This window comes from Cucumis sativus, chromosome 1, assembly GCF_000004075.3.
Source record: "Cucumis sativus cultivar 9930 chromosome 1, Cucumber_9930_V3, whole genome shotgun sequence".
NCBI lineage: Eukaryota > Viridiplantae > Streptophyta > Magnoliopsida > Cucurbitales > Cucurbitaceae > Cucumis > Cucumis sativus.
Genome location: NC_026655.2, coordinates 15661769 through 15684755, shown reverse-complemented (window position 1 = coordinate 15684755; position 22987 = coordinate 15661769). Strand labels below are relative to the sequence as shown.

Sequence of the window (22987 nt, the reverse complement as noted above, 5' to 3'; positions counted from 1 at the left end):
AGAGAGTTGGTGGGTTCTTCATGTGGCATGCTCTCTACCAAGGTGTAAGGTGACTTCTCTTGAAAGATGGAATAAGGAGTCCAAAATAGTTTCTTCCAAGTTGATGCTACAACAATTTTTCTTGCCTAGGCGCTAACACTACGATAAGATCATATGAGATATGAACGAAAAAGGAGTATATATAATCAAAAGTACGAACTTTTTTTAGGATTGAAGCAAGTTTCCTCTAAGGAGCCCAACTTCTTTAGTAAAATGTTTTTAAGCTAACACACTTTTTTTAAGGATAAAAAAATTCCATAAAGGCGAAACTATATTGTTGAAATTTTTTTCCATGGTCTTATTCCTATAATGAGTCCATAAGGATCTATTGTGTGTTATGTGCATGAATAATCTAGAAACTTCTACCAATCTAATATGAAAATCTTACAACACAAAAGCTTTGGGTTTGTTTTCTTGTCACTAATGTAGATAGTCTTCGTGATGACTGGACAAATTAAAGTTGATTTTTTAGTCGTGACAGTCCAAAGGATTTAGATAGGGTTGTGGTAATTGTACAGTACATTTGAGAAGCTAGAAACAAGATATTATTCTAGAAAATGCTAGCAAATTCATAGTCCATTAGTTTTTCAATCAAAAAGTTTATCTTTGAGGATGAAATTATTCTTGTTTGGGAGTCAAATTGCAAAGCAGATGTAAAGAACCATTTAACTATTCATCTTTCAACCCTCGTTGAAGTTGGATGACACCTCCCTCTGTTGGACATTCAAAAGTAGAATATGGATGTTGCTTCGAGCCCTAGTAGATAGACAATAGACACAAGTGGGTGCTTTAAAATCATCCAGGTTGTGTTTATCTTGCCTTATTTAGATTTATCCCAAGATATAATAAATAAAACGCCAAGGTTCTTGAAGCTAAGGACTATTTGCAATGGCCTAAATACAATGCTTTTTCCTTAACATTCAATGCATTATTGTTGGAACTCACAGAGACCGGTTTGGAGATAAACGCAAATCTATTTTAGGATTAGAAGACCGTCTCAAATATACTTCATTACCTTTTTAGATAGGAGAAGAATGATGAAACCAATTGCAATAACAATTATTTTGAATTTAAAATTGATCAAAATTAGTAAAATAAAATTAAAATTAAGGGAAAGAAAAGTAAAAAAAAAAAACCCAAAATAGGGAGGGACTGAATTGGTATTTTGAAGGCAAATAGGAAAAATATAAGAGGGTTTGTTGGGGGAAAAAAGAAAGAAAGAAAAGAAAAAGAAAAAAACCTAATGAGGGGAAATAAGAAAGAGAGCAAAAATCAGTGTATTTGGGAAGTCCTGAACATGACAAGCAAAAGCCTACATTGCCACACTCCTTAAACGCTCGCCTCCAGCTTCAAACAATCGCCACCCTTCTTCTTCTTCTTCTTCTTCAACCTCTTCTCTTCCTTCTTTGAATCCCCAAATTCCCCATGGAAGACGATGATGAGTTTGGAGATCTTTACACCGACGTTCTCAGACCCTTTGCTTCTTCCTCTTCTTCGTCTGTTCCTCAACCTCAACTTTCTTCTTCCGCCCCTCCGCCTCTTCAACGTCCGATCGATCTCAATCGCCATCACGACGACGAGAATCCCCCCTTTGGAGCTTCTTACTCAAACTCTCGTGTTCCTTTGCAGTTTCCCAAAGAAACCCCACCTCTCCAGCCGCCTCGGGAGTCTACACCCGTCGCTGGTTCTTTTGGGTTCGTTTTAAATTTGGCCGCTAGGAATGATGGAGATGGTTCTCGGGTTAAGGGTAGTGAGGATTTTGCGTCTGTTGATGTTGAATTGCCAAATAGGGGTTTGGAGGATCGGAATTTTGGTGTTGAATCTGGAATTGTTGGTGGTTTGGAGAAAGATGTTAATTTGATGGATAAGGATGTGAAATTCGATATTGAAGAGGGGAATGCTGGGGTTGAGGATGATGTGGGTGGTGAGCCGATTATTCCTGGCTTGTCTCCCAGCGGTGGTATATCGATCCATGGGACAAGCGGGAATTTGGAAAACCCGGAAGGTTTTAGAATGAATGATGCTTCAAGAGACCGGGGTGATGGCGGTGACGACTGGGATAGTGACAGTGAGGACGATTTGCAAATTCTTTTGAATGACAGTGATCGTGGGCCTATGGCAATGGAGAGAGGTGGATTGGTAGGTGACGATGAAGACGAACCTCCGCTGGTTATTTTGGGGGATAATGATCAGAATCAGGTTATGGAAGAGCAAGAGTGGGGGGATGACACAGTGCCAACAGCGGACGGCGAGAGAAAGGAGACGGGTGAGGCCGCAAAATCTAGTGCCGGGATGGTTGTGGCACCAAAACTTGGATATAGCAATTATGGTTATCGTCCTTTTCATTCTCAATATAAGGTCAGTGTATTATCCGTTTCTCCAAAGTGTGATAAGTGTATATGGGGTTTTTTAAATCCCCTCTTGTCAACGATAATCGGAATGTAATTTTTTGTTTGTTATTATAAAACGTGAATAATACTCATGTGGTCATTACTATTGATTTTGTAATTTAGATTGCGATTGTATTAGCCTTTCTTATTGACATAAGATATTTTGGATTGACCGTGTAAATTACTGAATTTGTATGATAATCATGATATCAGTTGAAAGTAATAAATAATCATCGATTAACCTGGCAAACTTGATAATCTTGAATCTTGATTTCATCTGAAAGTGGACCCCTGGTGTTATCCCGACCCTCTCAACTGGTGTTTGATGTGTAATAATCATCGTGGTGAAGATAACGATCATGTGATCAAACGCAAATTTTCTAGGAATACTTGGTCTTCTTTACAACCTTCAAGCATCAGTGGTTCGTGTCCCCCATAGAACACATGTTTTTTTTTATTTGGCCAGTGTGTGAGCATTGTTTTTTGAAGGCAAAGGTAAAAGATTATTTGGGCAAATTTTGTTCTGTGGAAACTCTTTGAAGCTCTCAAGAGAAACTGCATGTTTCATGAAGGCAAGTCCAAGAATGTCAGTGAAATGGACAATTTGGATTTGTTCCCAGCTTCTAGATAGTGTTTTTTATCTAAACATATTTGTAATTATATTCTTGATTCAAGCCAATTGGAAAGAGGTTTTTGCAATCTTTGTTTGTCCGAGGATGGATTCCATCATGTTCCTCTACATTTTGGATCACTAATACATAGTTACTTGGGGTCTAGCTGGTGAACATCATTATTCCGTTACTGTTATCTATAGCAACTCTGATGTGGACTGCAACTCGAATGGTTGAAGATGTTTTCCAGTTCCAGGATTACGATCTTTGAGACACTTCCTACACATCCTTCAAGCACTTCAGTTAGCCATCAAAGAACTTGTTAATGATATATTGTTTATTCAACTGGTTTACCCTTTCCTGTAAAACTGAAATCCTCTATGCCTGCCAGCACTACAATTTTCTGTGTACAGCAGTGTTTGAAATGACCCATGACGTGGATAATATTTAAGGGTATCATAGTTTTTGGTTCTAATTGTCTTAATTTCGACACAAGTGAAGATTGGTGACAATTCATATCAAAAATTGCCAAAGCATTTATCTCACTCCTGGCACTACTCATATCCTAATTAAAATCTTTTAGATATTTGGCAAGTGGTCCTGAACAGTGAACATTATCCTCAGAGTTGATGAGAGAAATGAAATTGTCTCTATATTAATTTTCATGGAAAAGTACAAGCTACTGCAGCAAACCAAAACTTCTGCTTTATGTGTGTTTTTGTTGTTGTTCTTGTAGTCATGATCATTGTTGCATCAAGCCATTCACAAAACCCGTTGGCTATTTTTGTTATTTTAGTCTGTTGGTTAGATCATTACACTGGAAATTCTTGGATTCACGTATACTGAGTAGTTGTAAGCATGTATTTTTTGAAAGATTTCAACTGCTGATGGTTAAAATTTCTTGCATACTTTCTGCTTCCTGCTTGTTTCTGATAATAAAGCCCATATTCTTGGTGGCATATGTAGTATGTGAGACCTGGTGCAGCACCTTTTCCTGGTACTTCTGCTTCTGGCCCTGGAGGAACTCCAACTCAAGTTCGTCCGCTTGTCAACATGGGCCCTGTTGGTGGTCGTGGTAGAGGTGATTGGCGTCCGACAGGACCAAAAGATCCAGCTTCAGTGCAGAAAGGTTTTCATTCGGGTTTTGGAATGCCTGGATGGAGCAATAATATGGGAGGGCGTAGTTTTGGTGGCCTTGAGTTCACTCTGCCTTCACACAAGTAATACTTGCCTTGGTCTACCTACTGAAGGGGTTCTATCTTGAAACATGATTTGCTAGCTCTAGTTTATTATCAATTACATGTTTCAATTTCTGGAAACTTTTCAATTTTTAAATACCCTAGGTGTGCTTATGCATGTGAAATGACTTTCATATGTTTTTGTGTGTGGAATGAATAAATATCATTAAACTTTCTATCTCCTTTCTTGTGACATTGAAATTATCTTTTGTATGCCCTATAATCTGGGTGCTTTTTGTATATCTTTGGATTTTTCATTTGATCAATGAAATTGTTTCTTATCCTAAAGAACAATACCATTTAAAACTTTTTTAAATTCTGTTCATATGACACAAATCATACAACTTGCATTTATCTTCTTGGAGAATGCTAAGTTTGCACATTTTTCTGCTTCACATAGTTGACCTTAATGACATAAAAATTTATACATTAAATTGTTCTTTCAAAGTTATCCTGAATGACATGAAAATTTTGTTATTTGAGGGCATCTTTGCTTTGTCTTGTTTTTAATTTTGTTTTCATAATTCGTTTTCATAATTCGTTTGTTTTGTTTCAATTTCCTAACTAATGTTTCAATATTCTACTTTGCTAATTGTTGTATGTTTTGATCCTAACTTTGTAATTCAGGACAATTTTTGAAGTTGACATTGATAGTTTTGAGGAAAAACCATGGAAATCTACTGGAGTGGACGTATCTGACTTTTTCAACTTTGGTCTCAATGAGGATAGCTGGAAAGAATACTGCAAACAGCTGGTAAACACTTACCTTTGTTTGAAATTGGCTTCATAGATGTCATTTTTTGGGAGTATAGAACCCCCCCTTCCCCTTTCCTGGCAGTGTTTTAGTTCTCCTGGCCCTTGACTGTTATTTATTCTTTAGTTTTGACTACTGAAATTTCGGGTATTTTTTCAAGTTTTTGTACTCCCCCCCTTTTGGTTTGGCCTTCCTACAAGAACTTTTTGTATTCACTCATTCTTCTTAATAAAAGTTGGCTTTTAACAATAAAATTAAAATAGAAAACCTTTTCTTTTATGTACAGGAACAACTACGCCTGGAGGCTACTATGCAAAGCAAAATTCGTGTATATGAGAGTGGACGGACAGAACAGGTATGTTAAAGGTTCTTTCATGGAAGGAGTGAGTTCTTTAAAGCCACATTTTAATATCTTTTGAAGTCATGTTTCTTTACAATGTCTTTTAATCTCAACATTCTTTTGGTTTTCTTTTCAGGGCTATGATCCTGATTTGCCTCCAGAGCTAGCAGCTGCTGCAGGTATTCATGATATTCCCAATGAACACACTCTTGGGAAGTCCGATGGTTTACAAAATGATGTAGGAAAAGGAGTACCTCGTGTGCGGCCACCTCTGGTATTTACTATGTTTTATCATTCTTGTGATATGCAGAAGTGAACCATTAATCCATTTTACATTTACTAGAAAGAAGTTTTGTATGAAGTTTTAGGCTAGCTGTTTGAGGTGAGGAGTGAGTACATTTTTTTGTACGAGTCATGTAGGGCCTTCTGAAACATATATGTGTGTTGGCTGTGTGTGGAGGGGGGGTATGTCAGTTGAAAGCATGGACCAACTCATGAGGCAGTATAGATGGGGACAGTGATTGATTCTTCTTTTTCATGGGAAAATTATTTGAAACGAACAATTAGTGGACATGAAAATTGTTTTATCATTCTTGTGATATGCAGAAAGGGAACCATTAATCCATTTTACATTTACTAGGAAGAAGTTTTGTATGAAGTTCTAGGCTAGCTGTTTGAGGTGAGGAGTGAGTACATTTTTGTGTACGAGTCATGTAGGGCCTTCTGAAACACATATGTGTGTTGGCTGTGTGTGTGTGTGTGGAGGGGGTGGGGGATGGGTATGTCAGTTGAAAGCATGGACCAACTCATGAGGTAGTATAGAAGGGGACAGTGATTGATTCTTCTTTTTGATGGGAAAATTATTTGAAACGAACAATTAGTGGACATGAAAATTTTGGGGGAATTGGGGGATTCAGTTGGATGCATAGGGAGGAAATTGTATTAAAAGGGTTGCAAAGATAATTTACTTTTTGGTGTTCAATGGAGGTAATTTTCATAGCTATTCTTAGTGAAGCATAATGTTGATATAATTTCTTTAAACAAAATACCTGAAAAGTATTAAGAATACATGGGCATAAGAAGACCACCCCATTAAAAAAGAGGACCAACTAAGTAATGCTGATGGGTGTATATAGTATGAGGTGAGGGAATGTTGAGGGTAGCTTGGTTGTTAGTATTTTCTCGGGAGTGGGAAAGCAATAGACCGGGGAGTTGTATTGTATTAGCCTTGGGAATATTGTCTTCCTCACGTATTGGTACTAGAGCCTTTATTTGGCGAAAATTTTGAAAAATGTAACAAAAACCATTTGAAGAAAGGTTAGATGTGATCGACTAAGACATTGTCGGAATCCATGCAAATGTTTAGAAGTTGACGGTGATTGAAGAAACCTTGGCTTTTCTAGCCAAAAGTATCAAACGATTGAGTATTCAGGTTGAAAAGCAATAATGGACGTTGAATGTTTACTCAGAAGATCTTGGTGAATCTTGTTTACGTGGAGTTGTAGTAAAAAGTTGACCAAATGCTTCAATGATAATGGGAGATTCCATTGTGGGAAAAGAATCATGGGAATCACATGTGCTTTTTTCAGAGCTCATTTGAATGACGACCGATGGAAAGAGCAATGAAAGTGGAATTGCTGGATTAAGATAAAAAAGGTCAAAATACACGTGTTACACAAGTTAACAGAATTGGAAAAGATGATTGTGGTTGCGATTGGTTCCTGAGGAGTTGCGCCAGATTGATATCATGCTAAGGAAGAAAGAGCTGTTCAAGAACTAGGAAGAAGGAAGATGGATTGCTTGAACAATTTCGTCCTTCATGGAAAGGGTCAATTTCTGGACAATTTTTATCGATCAAGCAAGAGACTATGGTGGAGGAATATTGACATAAGTTATTAACTAGTGGCACTTTTCCGACACGTAGTAGATGCGGTTATAGAAGAGACATTTATGAATGGGTTGCTACCTTGGGTCAAAGCTGAGGTTGAGTGTTGGCAGCCTATTGGGCTAGCGAAGAGGATTATAATAGCCAAATACGTTAAGAATCATGAGTTGACTTGTTGGAAACTCTTAATTGCCCAACAGAGGCCCAAAACCCTTACTTTTAAAGTCACTTTACCAAATGCAAGGAAAGAAATTACTAAACCAATTGAGAACATGCCCATGAGAATTATTATCTGTCTTCTTTACTGAAGGGAAATGATTGCCTTGAATTTACATTAAATAGTTCCGCTTTAATTTAAGAGATGTAGGACTGTAATCACAAAAGAATGTCTTAAATTTACACTAAGAGAAAGCTATGTACGTGAGGTGTTTAAAAAGGTGGAGAATTCTTTCACTTTGTCTTCGAAGATGCATCGGTTTTGCTCGAGCTAGATAAGCCAAAGAAGGCTTTAACAAAGCAGTTCCAAATGATTTCTTTTTCCCATCTGACAGGGTGGCCGGTGAGAGCACCTGATGAGATTTTTCACCTTGCAAGGGGGCAATGCTCGATGTGAAGTGAGATGGGCTGGCAAAGAGGTGCCAAATGCATAATTTAAATCGCGAAAGGAGAATGGACATGTTCGGTTGCAATGAAAGATACTCAATAGGACATCAATGCAAGATCAAAGAAACCCTAGAACTTCAAATTTTTGTAGCTCATGAAAATGTGGAGGAATCAAAATTGAATGAAAAGGGAGATGAATCAAGTGAGCAGGTTAAGTTGTAGGTGACTGATGTGGAGATTGTTGTGGAGCCATCCTTGAATTTGATGGTTGAGTTGATGAAGCTGAGGACAATCAAGTTGAAAGGGATGGTCTGCAACTAATGGAGTGGTGGTGGTTGTAGATGGCGAAACCATGCGCAACTTGATTGTGCAAAAGTTAGTAGAAAATTTGAAACCACTCGTTACCAAAACCACTAATTATAGTGTGGTAATGAGAACTAGGACAATGGTGAAAGGTTGAGGGATATGTAAGTAAGTGGATGGAATTTCGGGACTTCTTGATTGTGGATAGTTTCATACTTTTGAAACTGGGGGGCGGGCGGGGGAGTTGATGTATTTTTGAATGTGCAATGGTTGTCTCATCTAGGTCAATGAAGTTGGACTAGTGAACATCGACCATTAAAGTGAATCAAGACTTAAAGAACGTCTTGTTGAGAGGGGATTTAGTTTATCTAAAAGTTGAATTTGTTTAAAGAGAATGGTGAAATCGTGGGATGGTCAAGACCAAAGGTATTTAGTTGAATGTTGAGCTTTGGGAGTTGATTTATTTTTGGTTAAGCAATGGTTGTCTCATCGGAGGTTAATGAAGTTGGACTAGTGAGCATCGACCATAAAAGTGAATCAAGTCACAGAGAACTTCTTGTTGAGAAGGGATTCGGTTTATCTAAAACTTGAATTTTTTTAAAGAGAACGATGAAATCGTGGGATGGTCAAGACCAAGGGTATTTAGTTGAATGTCGAGCTTTGGGAGTTGAGACTTCAGAGGTAGAACAAGGGAGAGTTGGTGCTCAGACTAGTTGAGTGAGAAACATATGTGATTTGTTGGAGGAATTGAGAAGTGCCTTTTAGTTGCTTGGGGAATTACCTCCACGACGAGGGGTACTTCGCCATGTTCATTTGCAGGCACATCCCTAGTGAATGTACGACTTTATCGATATGTTTATAGTAAAAAAGTTAAGATCGAACACTTGGTTGATGAAATGATGGTTGCATGGATAATTCAATTGAGTGTCAGTATTCGAGTCCAATGTTACTCGTTAACAAGAAAGGAGGGGTGGTAGTTCTGTTTTGACTATATAGTAGGGGCACGTGGGTTGGATTGGGTTAAGGAGAATTTTTGGAGCAACCTGAAAATTTGGGTTGGTTGGGTTGGCGCTACCCAAATGACTCATGATGGGTCTACGACCCAACCCTGAAATTTTAGGTTGGGTTGTCAGGTTATAAAAATGGATGTTTTTTGTTTTGTTTTTAAATAAAAAAGAGCAAGAGAGACAATTAAATGTACCCAAAGAGCTCACATTTGGAAATGCAAATTGATGCCAAAGAGCTGGAGATTGAGAGAGAAGGAGACGAAGCATATGACTAAGATTGAGGTAGAAAGGGAGGCGACATTGAGTGAGAGGATGGAGACTCCACAACAATGAAGAGCGAGAAGTGGAGAAAGCAAACAAAGGAAAAAGGAGAGTTGAAGACAAAGTTTCTTTGTGCACAAACATTGTAAAGAAATTGAACAGAGGTTGAATGAACCTATTGTGACAGACTTGAGTGTTCTTTTCAGGGTGCTGCAGAGTCGCCTGAAGATCAGAGGAGTGCTAAAACTTCTTTTCATGCTCAGTGCAGTAGAGTTCCCGGTCACCTGAAATCAGTGGTAGAAGACTGCAATCTTATTTTAGCTTAACTTTTAGCTTTACTCTTTGTTCAAAGCTGGGGGACAGTAGTATGAAGTTTGTTATGTGGAATATGAGAGGTTTAAAAGATCCAAAGAAGAGACTGGCCCTCAAGAGATTTTTGAAAACACACAATCCAGTGATTTTTTTAATCTAAGAGTTAAAAGAAAGGATGAATTTGACTTAGGTTTTATCAAATCAATCTTGAGCTCTGAGGAAGTAGGGTGGGTTTTTGTGGAATCTTTGAAGGGAGGTTACTCTCTGACTGTTAAATGCCTTACGCTGTGTAAAGAAGTTTGCTGGATCACAAATGTGTATGACCCCAACGACTACAAGGAGATAAAATTCTTATGGCCAGAGTTACTTTGTTGTCTGGATATCGTTCACAAGCCTGGTGTCTTGGTGGGGATTTCAACATCACAAGATGGGCCCATGAGAGGTTCCCATTTGGAAGGGCCACCAGAGTTGGCCAACTTGCATTGTCCTCAAGGTACTCATTTCTGGGTGTATGAGGATGGATCTTATGAGGAAGAGGGTCAAATTAATTTTAAAGGAATCATATGGCATAAGGCAGGCATCGGCTTGCTTGCTGTTTTCATTATTTTCGCTTCCAGTACCTACTGTCAATCTCCATGCACCCGAAGAGGATCCAACCACCAGATCGGACTGTTCTGTGCCAGATTATTTGGAGCATGGTAGAATTCATAAGCTTCTCTTGTTTGGGATTGAAGGATCTGGAACTAGCACTTTGTTTAAGAAGGCTACAATTTTATATGGAACATGTTCACTCCAGTAGAGCTTCAGAATATAAGGCTTATGGTTCAAAGCAACATATATAAGTATCTTAGTACTTTGCTCGTGGGCCAGGAGCGGTTTGAAGAAGAAGCTTTTATTGAAAAGAAAGCTGGAGCCGTTATAGAAGAGAAATTGGATGCTAAAAAGGCTGGCACAGGCTCTTTAGGAGGCATTTTGAAGCGTGTTTCCTGTTTGTTGAAGTTATTTTGTTGTGTTTGTTGGGTTGAAAGTTGTTAGCAAGTCTTCTCAGGCTCAAGAGTGCTTTTTGCCTTTTCTTGCTGTCTTCACTCCCTTCTTTGTGAAGCTATAAGCGTGGAAGTCTGCAGCTGAATTTCGGTTTCTTATTGAAAAGCCACTACTTTTGCTTTGTAGTTTTTTCCCTCCTTTTTGGATTGAGATCTAGAGGATTTTGGTTTTGTTTGTTCTACTTTTATTGATATTTTAGTCATTTTCTCCTCTTTGCTCCTAGTATAATTTTCTTGTACTATGAGCACATTAGTCTCATTTATTATCACTAATAAAGTGGTTCGTTTCCGTTTAAAAAAAAGAAATCAAACGTGGGAGACAAAAAGGGATTGAGGTGAGAGGAAGAAGCACTTATGCATGAAGGGTGAGAGAGGCGTGAATGCTAATGGTTCGTTGAAGGCTAAGCGATGTGAGAAAATGAATCCCTAAAGGGATCTTATAAGCTATATGTGTGTGTGTGTATATATATTGTTTTTCTTAATAATAATATTAGTAATTCGGGTTGTGTTGGGTCAACCCAAAAATTTCAAATTGTAACCCGAGAGTTTACCCAACCCATATAATTTGGGTTGGGCAGTTCGGGTTGTTGGGTCATTTGAACACCCTATTTATAGCCTTCAACAATGTCATATTCTCAATAAATTTTCAATCCATGTAGTTGAAGAGTTGTTCGATGAGTTACATGGTGCCAAGCTCTTCAATTGCCTGAGGGTGCTTTCATTTATCTAGTGTCCCATGTTTCTCAAGTTCAAGCTGAGTGTTAGTCCACTTTTCCTAGTCTCTCTGAATTGGTTGAATGGCTTGCTGAACCCTTGGAAGAGTATGGTTATTGGAAGAATGCTAATATATGCGTTTGGGAAGTCTTGATTAGTTGGGGAGACTTCCCTTAACATGAAGCCTTTTTTGAGACCCAATCTCTTGACATGGCCATTTTGGGGATGAACCTGCTGATGGCCATCTATGTTTTCATTCAAATTTTTACGATGGCATCAATCTTTATGTTGAATGATGTTCCCAATAATTCAAGTAACCATGGACTCTTTTATGTCAGAATATTGTAACTGTTGTATTTGATGGCAGTAGTGCTTGTAGTCCTTCCACTGTAAAGATGGCTTATTGAAGTATACGCTCTGCTACACTCCCAAAAGAGGATGACATCTACATCATCGTACAGCAATGCAAATATTCAACAATATCACCAGCATGCTTTCCTTGTACCTTATTAGGGTTTATGGCATGCTTAAATAGGTGGTAGACTACTATTTAGCATTGATGGACCAACTAAAGTAATAACGTGCTTACTTTAAAGCAGATTTACTGCCCTTTCTGTTGCATAGTTGTTTGTCAATAAGGGTGGTAGTTTGCATGGGATTCCTTCATCTCGTGTCAGATCTTGTCAAAAGCTTCTCTACTGTGTTTGATGTGATAGTTATTTAAATTCGAAGGGATTTAATTAAAGAGAAGCATGACATATCATCTCTATGAGAAAAATGGTGCTAATCCATGGATTGAGTTATTATCCAAATTGTTTTACATTTGGCAATCCTAAGTTGATACCATGGATGGATATTGGTACGACACTCTCTACTGTGTTCCAACAAGGATTATCCATGTCATTTTTCATATGGCAGCTATTTTCTCTCTTGGGTTTGTCGAGGACAAACTCCAACCTCCATTTTAATAGTTGTCTGGCTTGGGGGGGGTTTGATTTTTCAACTAATGCTTTTCCAACAAACCAAGATGGTTCTTTTCTTTTTAAAAGGATACAAGTCTCACTATTGTTAATATTGAAAATAGAGAGACAAAGCTCAATGTACATAAGGGTTATACAAGAGCAATAGGAGGGGAGGATCAACAGGCGCACCCAGGCATCTCAACTAGGTTGACACCCCCTTAGCACCCTCATCACATTCAAAAAGCAGAAAAAAACCTAAATACCATGTTTCTAAAAGTAATACAAGAGCCAAACAAAGGCCATAAAACAAGGCCAAACAAACTATCCAAAACAGAAACATAAGCAAGGCAGCAAGCCAAATACAAAACAAAATAATAGTCCTTGATTGAGCAAAAACTGATTGGATCAAAAGGCTGATACAGAAGGCAAGATACTCTAGAACTGCAGTGAAACTGATAAGCATAAAATTGTGGGCGATATGGCTAAATGCAGTCGTTTTGGAGGTGGACTGGTTGCTAGTCTGAATGTGAAGACCTTCCAAGTGTTGTACCAAATTGTGATGGCAGCATGCTGGTTGCAAATGCACTATTGCTTATTGTGAACATTCATCCCCTTTTTATGTTCCCACTTAGTTTGGACAGCTTTTACAAAATCCAATGTTCAGAAATGTTTTTAGTCATTTTGCCAAAGTGAACTTAGCTTAGTGGTAATTGACATGTCAGGATGGTGGGAGGTTCGAATCTCTCAACCCCGGTCTTTTTGTACTAAACAATGTGTTTTTAGCCATTTTTCTGTACTACAGATCCTACAAGAGAGACTCAAAAACACCTTACAACTCAAGAACAATCAAATATGGAAAATGTATTGAAATGTAAGCTATAACATTGCAAGAACAAGTAACCCCTAATCTTTTGAGAGGTCTAGACTCTCCTAAATTCCCACTCAAGGAAATTCACTTCAAAATTCTTCCTCCCTTTCCCTCACCTCCTTTTCTTCTATTTATAGCAAAATAACCTAACCAACTTAAGAACTAATTACTAAAATCCCAAATAATCCTAACTAGGAATCCTACAATACTCCTTTCGAAGAACCTTCTTGTCCTCCAGGTGTGTTTACAAAACAGGATCACAAATTGGCCAAGGTTTTTTTTTTTTTTTTTTTATAAAATACTCAACCTAAATCCTCAGCCTCTTGGAAAAGAACGGTTTCCAATTTGGCTTCAATTAATTCATTTAAGTTCAGCACATTAAGCACCCCACGACTCCACAATATTTCTACAGGCCTATCTCCACGCCATTTGCAGTGGCTTTGAAATTTGAATGGGATAGGCTCTTGTTCCACTTGCTAGTTCACCCCTCTCTGGTCCCAACTCCATCTTAAATTGCTTGGTTGATAACTTGGGCCTATTAGAGACACGTGAGGCCCATATTTCATGAAGGAATAGATTGTGGCTCTGGTCGAGTTCCTCGCCTTTTTTCATTTTTACACTTATTTATCATCTCTTCCAATCTGCTAGTGTTTTCCACCCACACAAACAAATAGGCCTGCAATTTCGGCCCAGAAAACCCTTCCAAATTCAGTAATACCCTTTTTTTAACCACCCGTCCACCTCTTGATACTTCTCGTGGGAAGGGATTACTTTTCCCACCTTTTCACAAAAATTGCGCACTTTCCATCCATCTTCTTCATCCTCCGTAAGCCGCTGTCCTATGCAATTATCACGGTAGGTTTAATCTTCATCTTCTTCTTCTTACGACAGGAACCCTCATCTATTACCTTCTTCAGTGCTATTAGTTTCTTTGCCCAAATCGAGGACCAAATGCCGATGCTTTGCCTATTTTTTCGTCTCTCCACCACACAACACTTCCACCACCTCCATCATAGTTCAGAGATTGGAAGCCAAATCATTTCACTTACCACAATCCTTAACCTGGAGAATATTTGGCCAAAGTTCTTAAACGACCCTCCCTTGACACCTACGATAGTTGGAAAGTTATCCACCCTCCCTTTGTTCCTTCGCCGTACCCATGCTCTTCTACTAGACTGTCTTCTTTCTCTTTGGCTTCTCTTTCTTGGTGCGTTTGCTGTGCAATCAGGTTTTGCTTTTCCACGAGGGTACTGTATTGCCATGGCAAGTCAGATTTTGGGTTTAAATCGAAATAACACTCGGCTGAAAATCTATCATCAACTTTTCTCCCCTTTTCTGACTTGGCGATGAATTGGATCCCATTTGCTTGATTTACAATTAGACCCTCAGCACCTTCTTTGCCAACTTCTGCTAAAGAAGCCCAAGGCCCTCCTTTCCATATTTCTTTGATTTTACATGAATTGAGTTGGTTTCCTTGGTGCGTTTGCTGTGCAATCAGGTTTTGCTTTTCCACGAGGGTACTGTATTGCCATGGCAAGTCAAATTTGGGGTTTAAATCGAAATAACACTCGGCTGAAAATCTATCATCAACTATTCTCCCCTTTTCTGACTTGGCGATGAATTGGATCCCATTTACTTGATTTACAATTAGACCCTCAACACCTTCTTTGCCAACTTCTGCTAAAGAAACCCAAGGCCCTCCTTTCCATATTTCTTTGATTTTACATGAATTGAGTTGGTTTTCTTCAGCTCATTAAAATTAAAATTCGAGTAGATAAGTCCCCTGAGAAATCCCCAACTTTCCACTTCGGTCTACAAGTGGGTCTTAAACCTCCTATTTAATTTTGGCCTATTAGGGCATAGCTTGTTCGACCCATTTGTGGAAAGTCTCCGGTCCCAGCTCACTCCCATCCACTTGGTAAACACGTGGATAGAATTAGGGTTCTTCAACATCAACCGTTACGAACTTCCTCATCTTTCTTTTTCTTCTTTTGGACCTACCACAGGAGGAACTAATTGCAACCAACTTGTCTTCGTCGTCTTCTCCCGGACTTCTTCTTTGGCCACTTCGAGACTTCACGTTGATCCCCGCTGATCCCTCCTCATCTCTTTTCAGTAATCACCATAGGAAGCTTGCCCTTCTGTTATCCTTGAAGATTCATCTCTGGCCACCCATGCCATTGCTGTCAAGAATGGTCTCCCCTCATATCTTTTTCATGATCGTTGTCTTCTTTGCTTTCGTTTCTAACATCTTGGATACCCGTCACCTTCTCCAATTCTTTGTCCGCCACTTTACTTCTCTTTGTTTATTCATCGTCTCATGCCAACGCCCCTGATCGTCATCTTCATCATTTTTTCTTTGCTCCTCCCTTGAATCTTGCAATGGCTGAACCTTTTTTCCCCGTTTGCTTTGCCATCTCAGCCACTGAACCACCACCGATCTTTTCTTCATCTCTGCTCATTCGTTTGGCCAACCCTTTGATAACTGAAAATTTCTCCATCTGCCATTTGGCACTCTTTTTCTCCTCTATTGTGGAACTCCCCATCATATCTCTTCTTTTTCTTTTGTCTCCATCAATTTTATCTCCTTGCCATTCCCGTGGATTCTATCAAATTCGCCGTCTCTCCCTTCTGTCTTTGGTGGTGATTTCCTCTCAACAGCCCTTGCTGGAGTAATTCCTTCTTCAACAACTCTTTTCCACAGTTCGGAAAATCCTTCCACGAACAAGTTTTCCGCTGGATGCTTGGAAATTTCAGACTCACCACTAGTGTTTCTTGTTTGTCTTCACTCTAAGGTTTGATTCTCTGAATTTCAACATTCAACATCTTTAAATGTCCAAGAATGGACTGTATCATTTCTTAGATCTCACCCTTGCCGTTGTCGATGTCATCCAATCTCTCTTCCATTGTCTTTTGAACTATTTTCTCTTCTTCTCCTTGGTTTATTTGCAACTTCTCTTGGATTTCTTGTTCAATTCTTTCACACTTGCAATCTGCCATCCCTTTCTGCATCTCCTCCCATGTCCATGGATTTTCTCCTCTCTCAGCCGCCTGCTGTTTACAATCTGTGGTCCATTTAAGTACTCGCTCCCATGTCCATTGTTCTTCCCCATTGTCAATAAAAGATTACCCAAGAAAGAATAGTTCTAATACCAATTTGTTAGTATCCCAACCTAACAAGAGATACTCAAAAACATATAACAACTCAAAAGCAATCAAATATGAAAAGTATATTGAAATGTAAGCTATAATATTACAATAACAAATAACCCCTAGCCTTTCGAGAGGGCTAAGACTCACCCAAATTCCCACACAAGGAATTCACTACAAAATTTTTCCTCCCTTTCCCTATCTCCCTCTCCTTCTATTTATAGCAAAATAACCTAACCAAATTAATAACTAACTATTAAAAGCTCTTCATGCAAAACATACTAATTATCCTCAAATAATCCTAGCTAGGAGTCTTACAGGTTATTGTTTGAAGAGGCTTAGCCACCGGAATTGCTAAGGATGCATTGTCCTTTAATGATGCGGTGAGTTTTTGGTACAAGAGTATTAGTGAGGGACTGCCGCCTCTGATGTGATTCTGATATCTTTTGGAGTGGGAGGTGGTTTTGTATGAGAGACACTGATGCTTTTGTGGCAGTGTTAGAATATATGGTTAATTGGAATCGAAAGGCGGGGAAGGTATCAGGAAGCTTAATTTTGTTGGGAGAAACACCTCTTGGATGGATGATTGTGAACTGTAAATCGTTTCCTCTACCAATATGATTGTCTTTTATTTTTATTTATTTATTTTCTGGATTCTTTCTTCCTATCCATGCCCCTGCTCCTTTCCATCTTTCTCTTGTAACAAGGTCTATTGCTTTCATGGAATTGTACGCCGTGGGGGTTAGTTTAGACTCTACTTTGTTTTAACAATGAAGCTCAGTGGTTAAAATTTTCCTTCTCAGCCTGCTGGCAGAGCAATACAGGTGGAAGGTGGTTATGGTGAGCGTCTACCCTCAATTGATACTAGACCTCCCAGAATTCGAGACTCTGATGCTATAATTGAGGTATTTTATTAATCCTTTTATTAGGCAAAATGACTATCGCCTTCATGTGAAAATTAATATTAATTCTATATCCCAATAAAAAAGTAACTTTAGCCGTTTGGCTCTATAGATTGTTTTGCAGGACTCTTTGGATGATAATTCATCCACAGGAAATTGCACCCCGAACGAACCAAATGATGATCCGTCAGGAAAGGATTTCAAAGAAATCCATGAAGCTGAGGATGATGACGCACAAATTGAGAGTGATACTGAATATCCTGACGATTTTTCAGAAACTCATAATAGTGAACTGACGGAAAAGGTTGGAAGAAGAAAAACATCAATGAATTCTCCTTCTGACAACACACGTGAAGATGTGAATTTGGCTTTCACTTCAGAAGGGCCAGGACACCATCCCACTTCTAGAGGCAATACCCCTGCTTACTCCGCCCAGAATTTGGGTATTGTTGAAGAAAGGTAGGAATCCTTTGTTAAACTTTAATCGTTCACCACCAAGTCAAACTGACTAGATTATAGTGTTTAAATGTCACACACTACTTAAGAAGGTCTGTCCTTTTATCATGTTTTACAACTCCGAATGTTTGACCTGTGTTTTGAGTTAGGCACACTCGATGCATATCTCATCTTATCAGAGCTTGGATTGTATGAATTTCCAAGTTGGAGTGCTTTTAGATGACAGTATATGCCATTTCACCTTACTGATTGAATAGTTTTGTTCAAGATCATTGTTCATACCATAAATAGTTTTGTGGGCATTTTTTATGTGCTTGTATATTCTTTCGTTTTTTAATAATAATAATAATAAAATAATACAAATTCAAGATCTTAATAATAATAAATAAATAAATAAGTAAATGAAAATTCAACTTACATTGAAGTAAAACTTAAAAAGAAAAGGAAAAAGAGAGAGAGAGTAAAGGTTAAGAAAAACTGATCCAATTTTCATGCTTTTATTGAAGGAGCTCAAGGCAGAACTGAACCAAATTTCTCACGCTTTTGTTGAAGGGTTTTCACAAAATAATTTAGGCCCCACTTAGTCTTTTAAAATTGTGTTTTTTTTTTTCTTTTCAAAATTTCTTTATCACGGTTTTCGTTTTTCCTAGGTACACTTGAATTTCTAACTAGAAACGAAAACTAATTTTTTCAAAACCTATCTTATGGCTTGGGTGTTCTCAAGTGGTGTTGAAAGACTCAAAATAAAAAACCAAACATCAATTCATTATCAAATAACCTTTCCTTTTTCTGTGTATTTTGTAGCTCAGCATTGACAATCTGATTGAATTTCTTTTCTCTCTTCTTTTTTGAGTACAGGCGGTCACAAGGTAGAACATATAATAAGTCCCCTCACTCCCCAAGACAGAACTTACAAGATAGAAAATCTCCCGACAGTCAAGAGGAAGGATCTGTTGAAAGTATGGATGACAAACGCAGTCCACAAGTGTCATCTCCGGCAATAGTCGAGGCTACCCAGGAGTATAGTGCCGAAGACAAGGATGCTGAACATGATGAGGATGCTGAACATGATGAGCTAATTGAGGCTGACAAGAATACTGAAATAGATCGAGAGAATGTGAATTTCATTTCAACCAGCAACACTAGAAAAATTGAGAGTGATGATGAAGAAATGGAAAATAATGAGAAGTTGAGTCCCATAGTTGAAGCACTTATGCTTAAAGAAGACGGTGATGAGGACTCAAAGGCTGCAAGTAGTGAAAATAGAAAAACAAGATCAGGGAGCAGCAGGGATTATCCGAAGTGGCAGGATGGGGTTGAGGAGGAAGTATTTCAAAATAGACGCTCATCAAGCATGGGGAGTGTCAAGAAGTACATGGATGAAAATGAACAGAATTTTAGAAGAAAAGATAGCGATGACAAACAGGATGAAAGGAATCGAATGGATGTCAAGGGAAGGAAGGATGCTTATGCATACAGAGATTGGGATCCTAGCTTAGCTCATCAGCATCCCTTGAAAACTGATGGTTTTGATAGGCGAAAGGAGAGGAGCAATGCTGAAGCTACTTGGCAACGAAGAGATGATGATCCTTATTACAGGAAAACAAGAACTGAAGAAACAAGAAAGAGGGAATATGATGATGAAACAGGATCTAGGCACAGGAGCAAAATTCGTGAAATTGAGAGAAGCGATAAAGATGAACGTCATCTAACTAAAAAGTTAGATAATGGAAGCTACAGGGCTCATTATGATAAAGGTGCTAGCTCAAGGCATAGGGAGAGAGATGACAGTTTGAAGAGTAGATATGAAAATGCGGATAGCTATTATAACAAGAAAAGGAAAGATGAAGAACATCTAAGGCGAGAACATGTAGAGAAAGAGGAAATCTTGCATGGTAAGAGAGAGGGTAAAAGCCACCGTAAGCGAGAAAGAGATGAAGTCTTTGAACCACAAAAGAGAGATGAGCTACTGAGAGTCAGAGATAACATTGGTGATCACCATATTGTAGGGCACAAAGAGGAGTGGTTGCAAAGAGAAAGGAGTGATAGGCCGAGGGATAAGGAGGATTGGCATAGACCGAAACAATCTCGGGAAGAAAATCTGTCAAAGCGGGATAGAGATGAAGGAAGGAGTTCTATTAGGAGTGGGCATGGAGCAGAAGAGAAAGCATGGGGGAGCCATGTCAGGGTGAAGGATGAAAACAAAGTTTCTGAAAAGGAGTACCCAGGGAAAGATGTGCGTCACAGTGAACAAAATAAGAGGAGGGATAGAATGGAGGAGGAAAGTTCTCGTCGAGGGCGTGAGGATTCTTATTCACGGCGAAATCCACCTAGTACTGAGGACAGAAGATCTAGGCTGGAAAAATCTAGTAGTGAAAGACATGCTGCTAATGCTTTTGATAATCAGAGAATACATGATAAGAGGCACAAAGATAGCAAGATGAAGAACAGGGAAGTAGATGGCAGCGACCACAATGCTTTAGGTCCTTCCAAGAAAAGCCAAGAAAACCAAAACAGTTACAGGAGTCAGATGGTATGTTTCATTTTATTGGTTTGTTTTATAGATATGAAAATAGTACCTTTTACTGTAGAAATTGAAATTGCAAGTTTTTTTATAACACTTCCAATTAACATGGTGGGATTCCTTGTCTTGTGTCTATCTCTCTCCTTTGCTGATAAGCTGTTATATTTTTGCAAATATGATTGATACATAAGAGAACAACTACGGAGTCTAGCTCTGCTTTAAGTTTCAAGCTTGTGCTGTGCCTAGTAACCTGGCGATTATCCTTTTAAAATTTTTCTGCGTCATCCTTCCCTAATTGTTTCTCTGGTTACTGAAAATCAGTTGTTGAATTATCAGCTTACCTCTTATTTTAGCCGGGTGGTTGAATTTCATTATTGGTTTGACTGGAGAGATTTCCTTGTGCTCTAGCTTTTTTGTTTTCATTATGAACCTTTACTTATTTCATTTATTTAATTTTTTTTATTCACTCTAGGTCTTGAAAGGCTCTGATGATCATGGGGATCCTGAGCATTCAGTTCACCACCATGGGTCCAGAAAACATACCGACGATGCTTCCACAGACGATGAGCAGCGAGATTCTAGGCGAGGTCGCTCGAAATTAGAACGTTGGACAAGTCACAAAGAGAGAGATTTCAATATCAACAGCAAGTCAGCATCATTGCCTAAAGAAATTGAGAATAACAATGGCGGATCTTCAGAAGCCAACAAAAATCCAGATGACTCCATGAAGGCAACAGAGACTGTTGACAATCACCATTTGGCTGAAAAGAAAGAAAGTGGTGATATAGAGCCGAAGGGTGGTGTTTCTGATACCAAAGTATTGGAGGATAGACATATGGACACAGTCGAAAAGTTGAAGAAGAGAAGTGAGCGTTTCAAGCTTCCTATGCCAAGTGAGAAAGAGGCTTTGGTGATAAAAAAGATGGAGAGTGAACCACTGCCGTCTTCTAAAAGCGAGGCTCCTGCAGATTCAGAGATTAAACCAGAACGACCTGCTCGGAAACGAAGGTGGATTAGTAGTTCATAATTGAAAAACAAAAAACCCCTATTTGGTTGTAATCTGTGGCGTTTCTTTCTTTCAAGGGAAGCTCCATGACAAAGAGGCGTTGTCCATTTCACCCAGCACCGCACTCTACTCAGATCTATTGAGAATGCAATGCCTTCTAACTGGAGTAGCTTCTGCATGAGGGTGGCACCAATGAGAAGGCCTCTTCTCTCTCTCTCTCCCTTTTAGTGAAATATATATTATTTTGTAACCATATTATCATCGTGGGGATCAACTTTTTTATAGTATTTGTATATACTACTAGCAAGAGATGTAACATTGAATTGATTACTGAAAGCGGCTTAGAATGCATTTAGACACACTGTATGATTGTTGCCTACAAATTTGTCGGAAATCATTCGACTGAGGAACATCGACATGTTTGTTTTAGGACATCTTAGTCTTAGAAATGTGCTATACTCAGTTTGCTACTAACATTACGATGGCGATGAGATATATTTTAGAAAAAATGTATCCTTCTCCCCTTCGCCCCTCACAATGTTTGCTCATTCTCAAAGTTAACCACTTTGACATAAATGAATGAGATAAATCCCATTTTATATTCCATTTTCTTGACTGTTCTTTCTACATGTCGATTAAATGTGTAACCGCTGTATTATGATACGTCTGAAGAGTGTATTTAGTTTAACAATGCCTTTTAGCTTTATTTTGCATGACATTTTGCCTCCTTTGATAGAAAACATAACTGATTTAGAAAGGTTAAATGTTGGAACTTTTTTACTTCTAATTAACTACAAGTACTTCAAAGTTCTTGGAACTTGTTTTACGAACTTTAAATTTTTTAGAATTTGTTTTACTTCCACAACTTTTTAGAATTATTAAGTAGAAGTATGTTGTTTTCCACTTACATAAAATACATAGAACAAAAAGTTATAATAAATACTAGTTTAATATATATCTATTTTTGGTTGAAATACTAATTCATGTTACTAGGTTTCATTTTGTTTAATCTATGTTTTCTGTAAATTTCAGATTCAGCTCTATGTATTGGCGTTCTGATTTTTTTCAACAATTCTTATAAATTTTAAAAGCACGTTTAGTTTTTTTTGTTGCAGGCAAATTATTGTTAATGTTGAGAGTAGTCCAAACAAGAGCCAAAGCCCAAAGCTCATAGGGCATCCAAAGGAGGTATACATTGAGGAATATGCCAATGCCTCAAAGTTTGTGTTGACTCGTTGAGTAAGTGAATGCATATACCAATGGACTTAAGAGGGATTTGACCTTACCGTTGACGTTGCAAGTAATTAGAGGCATGTGTTAAGAAAGGACAAATAAAGTGTCATCATACCACCCCAATGGAGATACCTAACATTTTTTGTTTTCTCTGTGCTTAGTTGAACTAAAGACTTCTTATACCAACTTAAGAATAAGAATCAAAGTGCAATAGGCTTGACGCCGTATAAATGTGAGGATCGCTCTTATGCAAGTCAGCTCAGAGTATCTAAAGATCTGACTATAGAGAAGTAGGTTGAGGTCAAGCCCATGAGAGATCCATAAAATCATTCACGAGATTCGAACACCAATATTTGGCTTTGTCTGTGGGGAAGACAAGTCGGTGT

The 22987-nt window shown here is 38.4% G+C and overlaps 1 protein-coding gene across 2 annotated transcripts; it reads left to right on the top strand.

Annotated features, from left to right (window-relative positions):
• Nucleotides 1-1256: 1256 nt before the first annotated feature.
• LOC101212971 (FIP1[V]-like protein) lies at nucleotides 1257-21974 on the top strand. 2 transcript variants are annotated; one of them, XM_011657615.2, is made up of 10 exons: nucleotides 1257-2397; nucleotides 4007-4260; nucleotides 4906-5032; nucleotides 5319-5387; nucleotides 5509-5646; nucleotides 17284-17385; nucleotides 17495-17841; nucleotides 18697-20371; nucleotides 20835-21370; nucleotides 21446-21974. In XM_011657615.2, exons 1-10 carry the CDS (start codon nucleotides 1465-1467, stop codon nucleotides 21456-21458), a joined length of 4194 nt encoding a protein of 1397 aa, XP_011655917.1. In that variant the 5' UTR covers nucleotides 1257-1464; the 3' UTR covers nucleotides 21459-21974. The 2 variants fall into 2 exon arrangements, with proteins under 2 accessions (XP_011655917.1, XP_004146694.1); XM_004146646.3 differs by having other exon boundaries at nucleotides 20835-21974.
• The last annotated feature ends 1013 nt before the right edge of the window (nucleotides 21975-22987 follow it).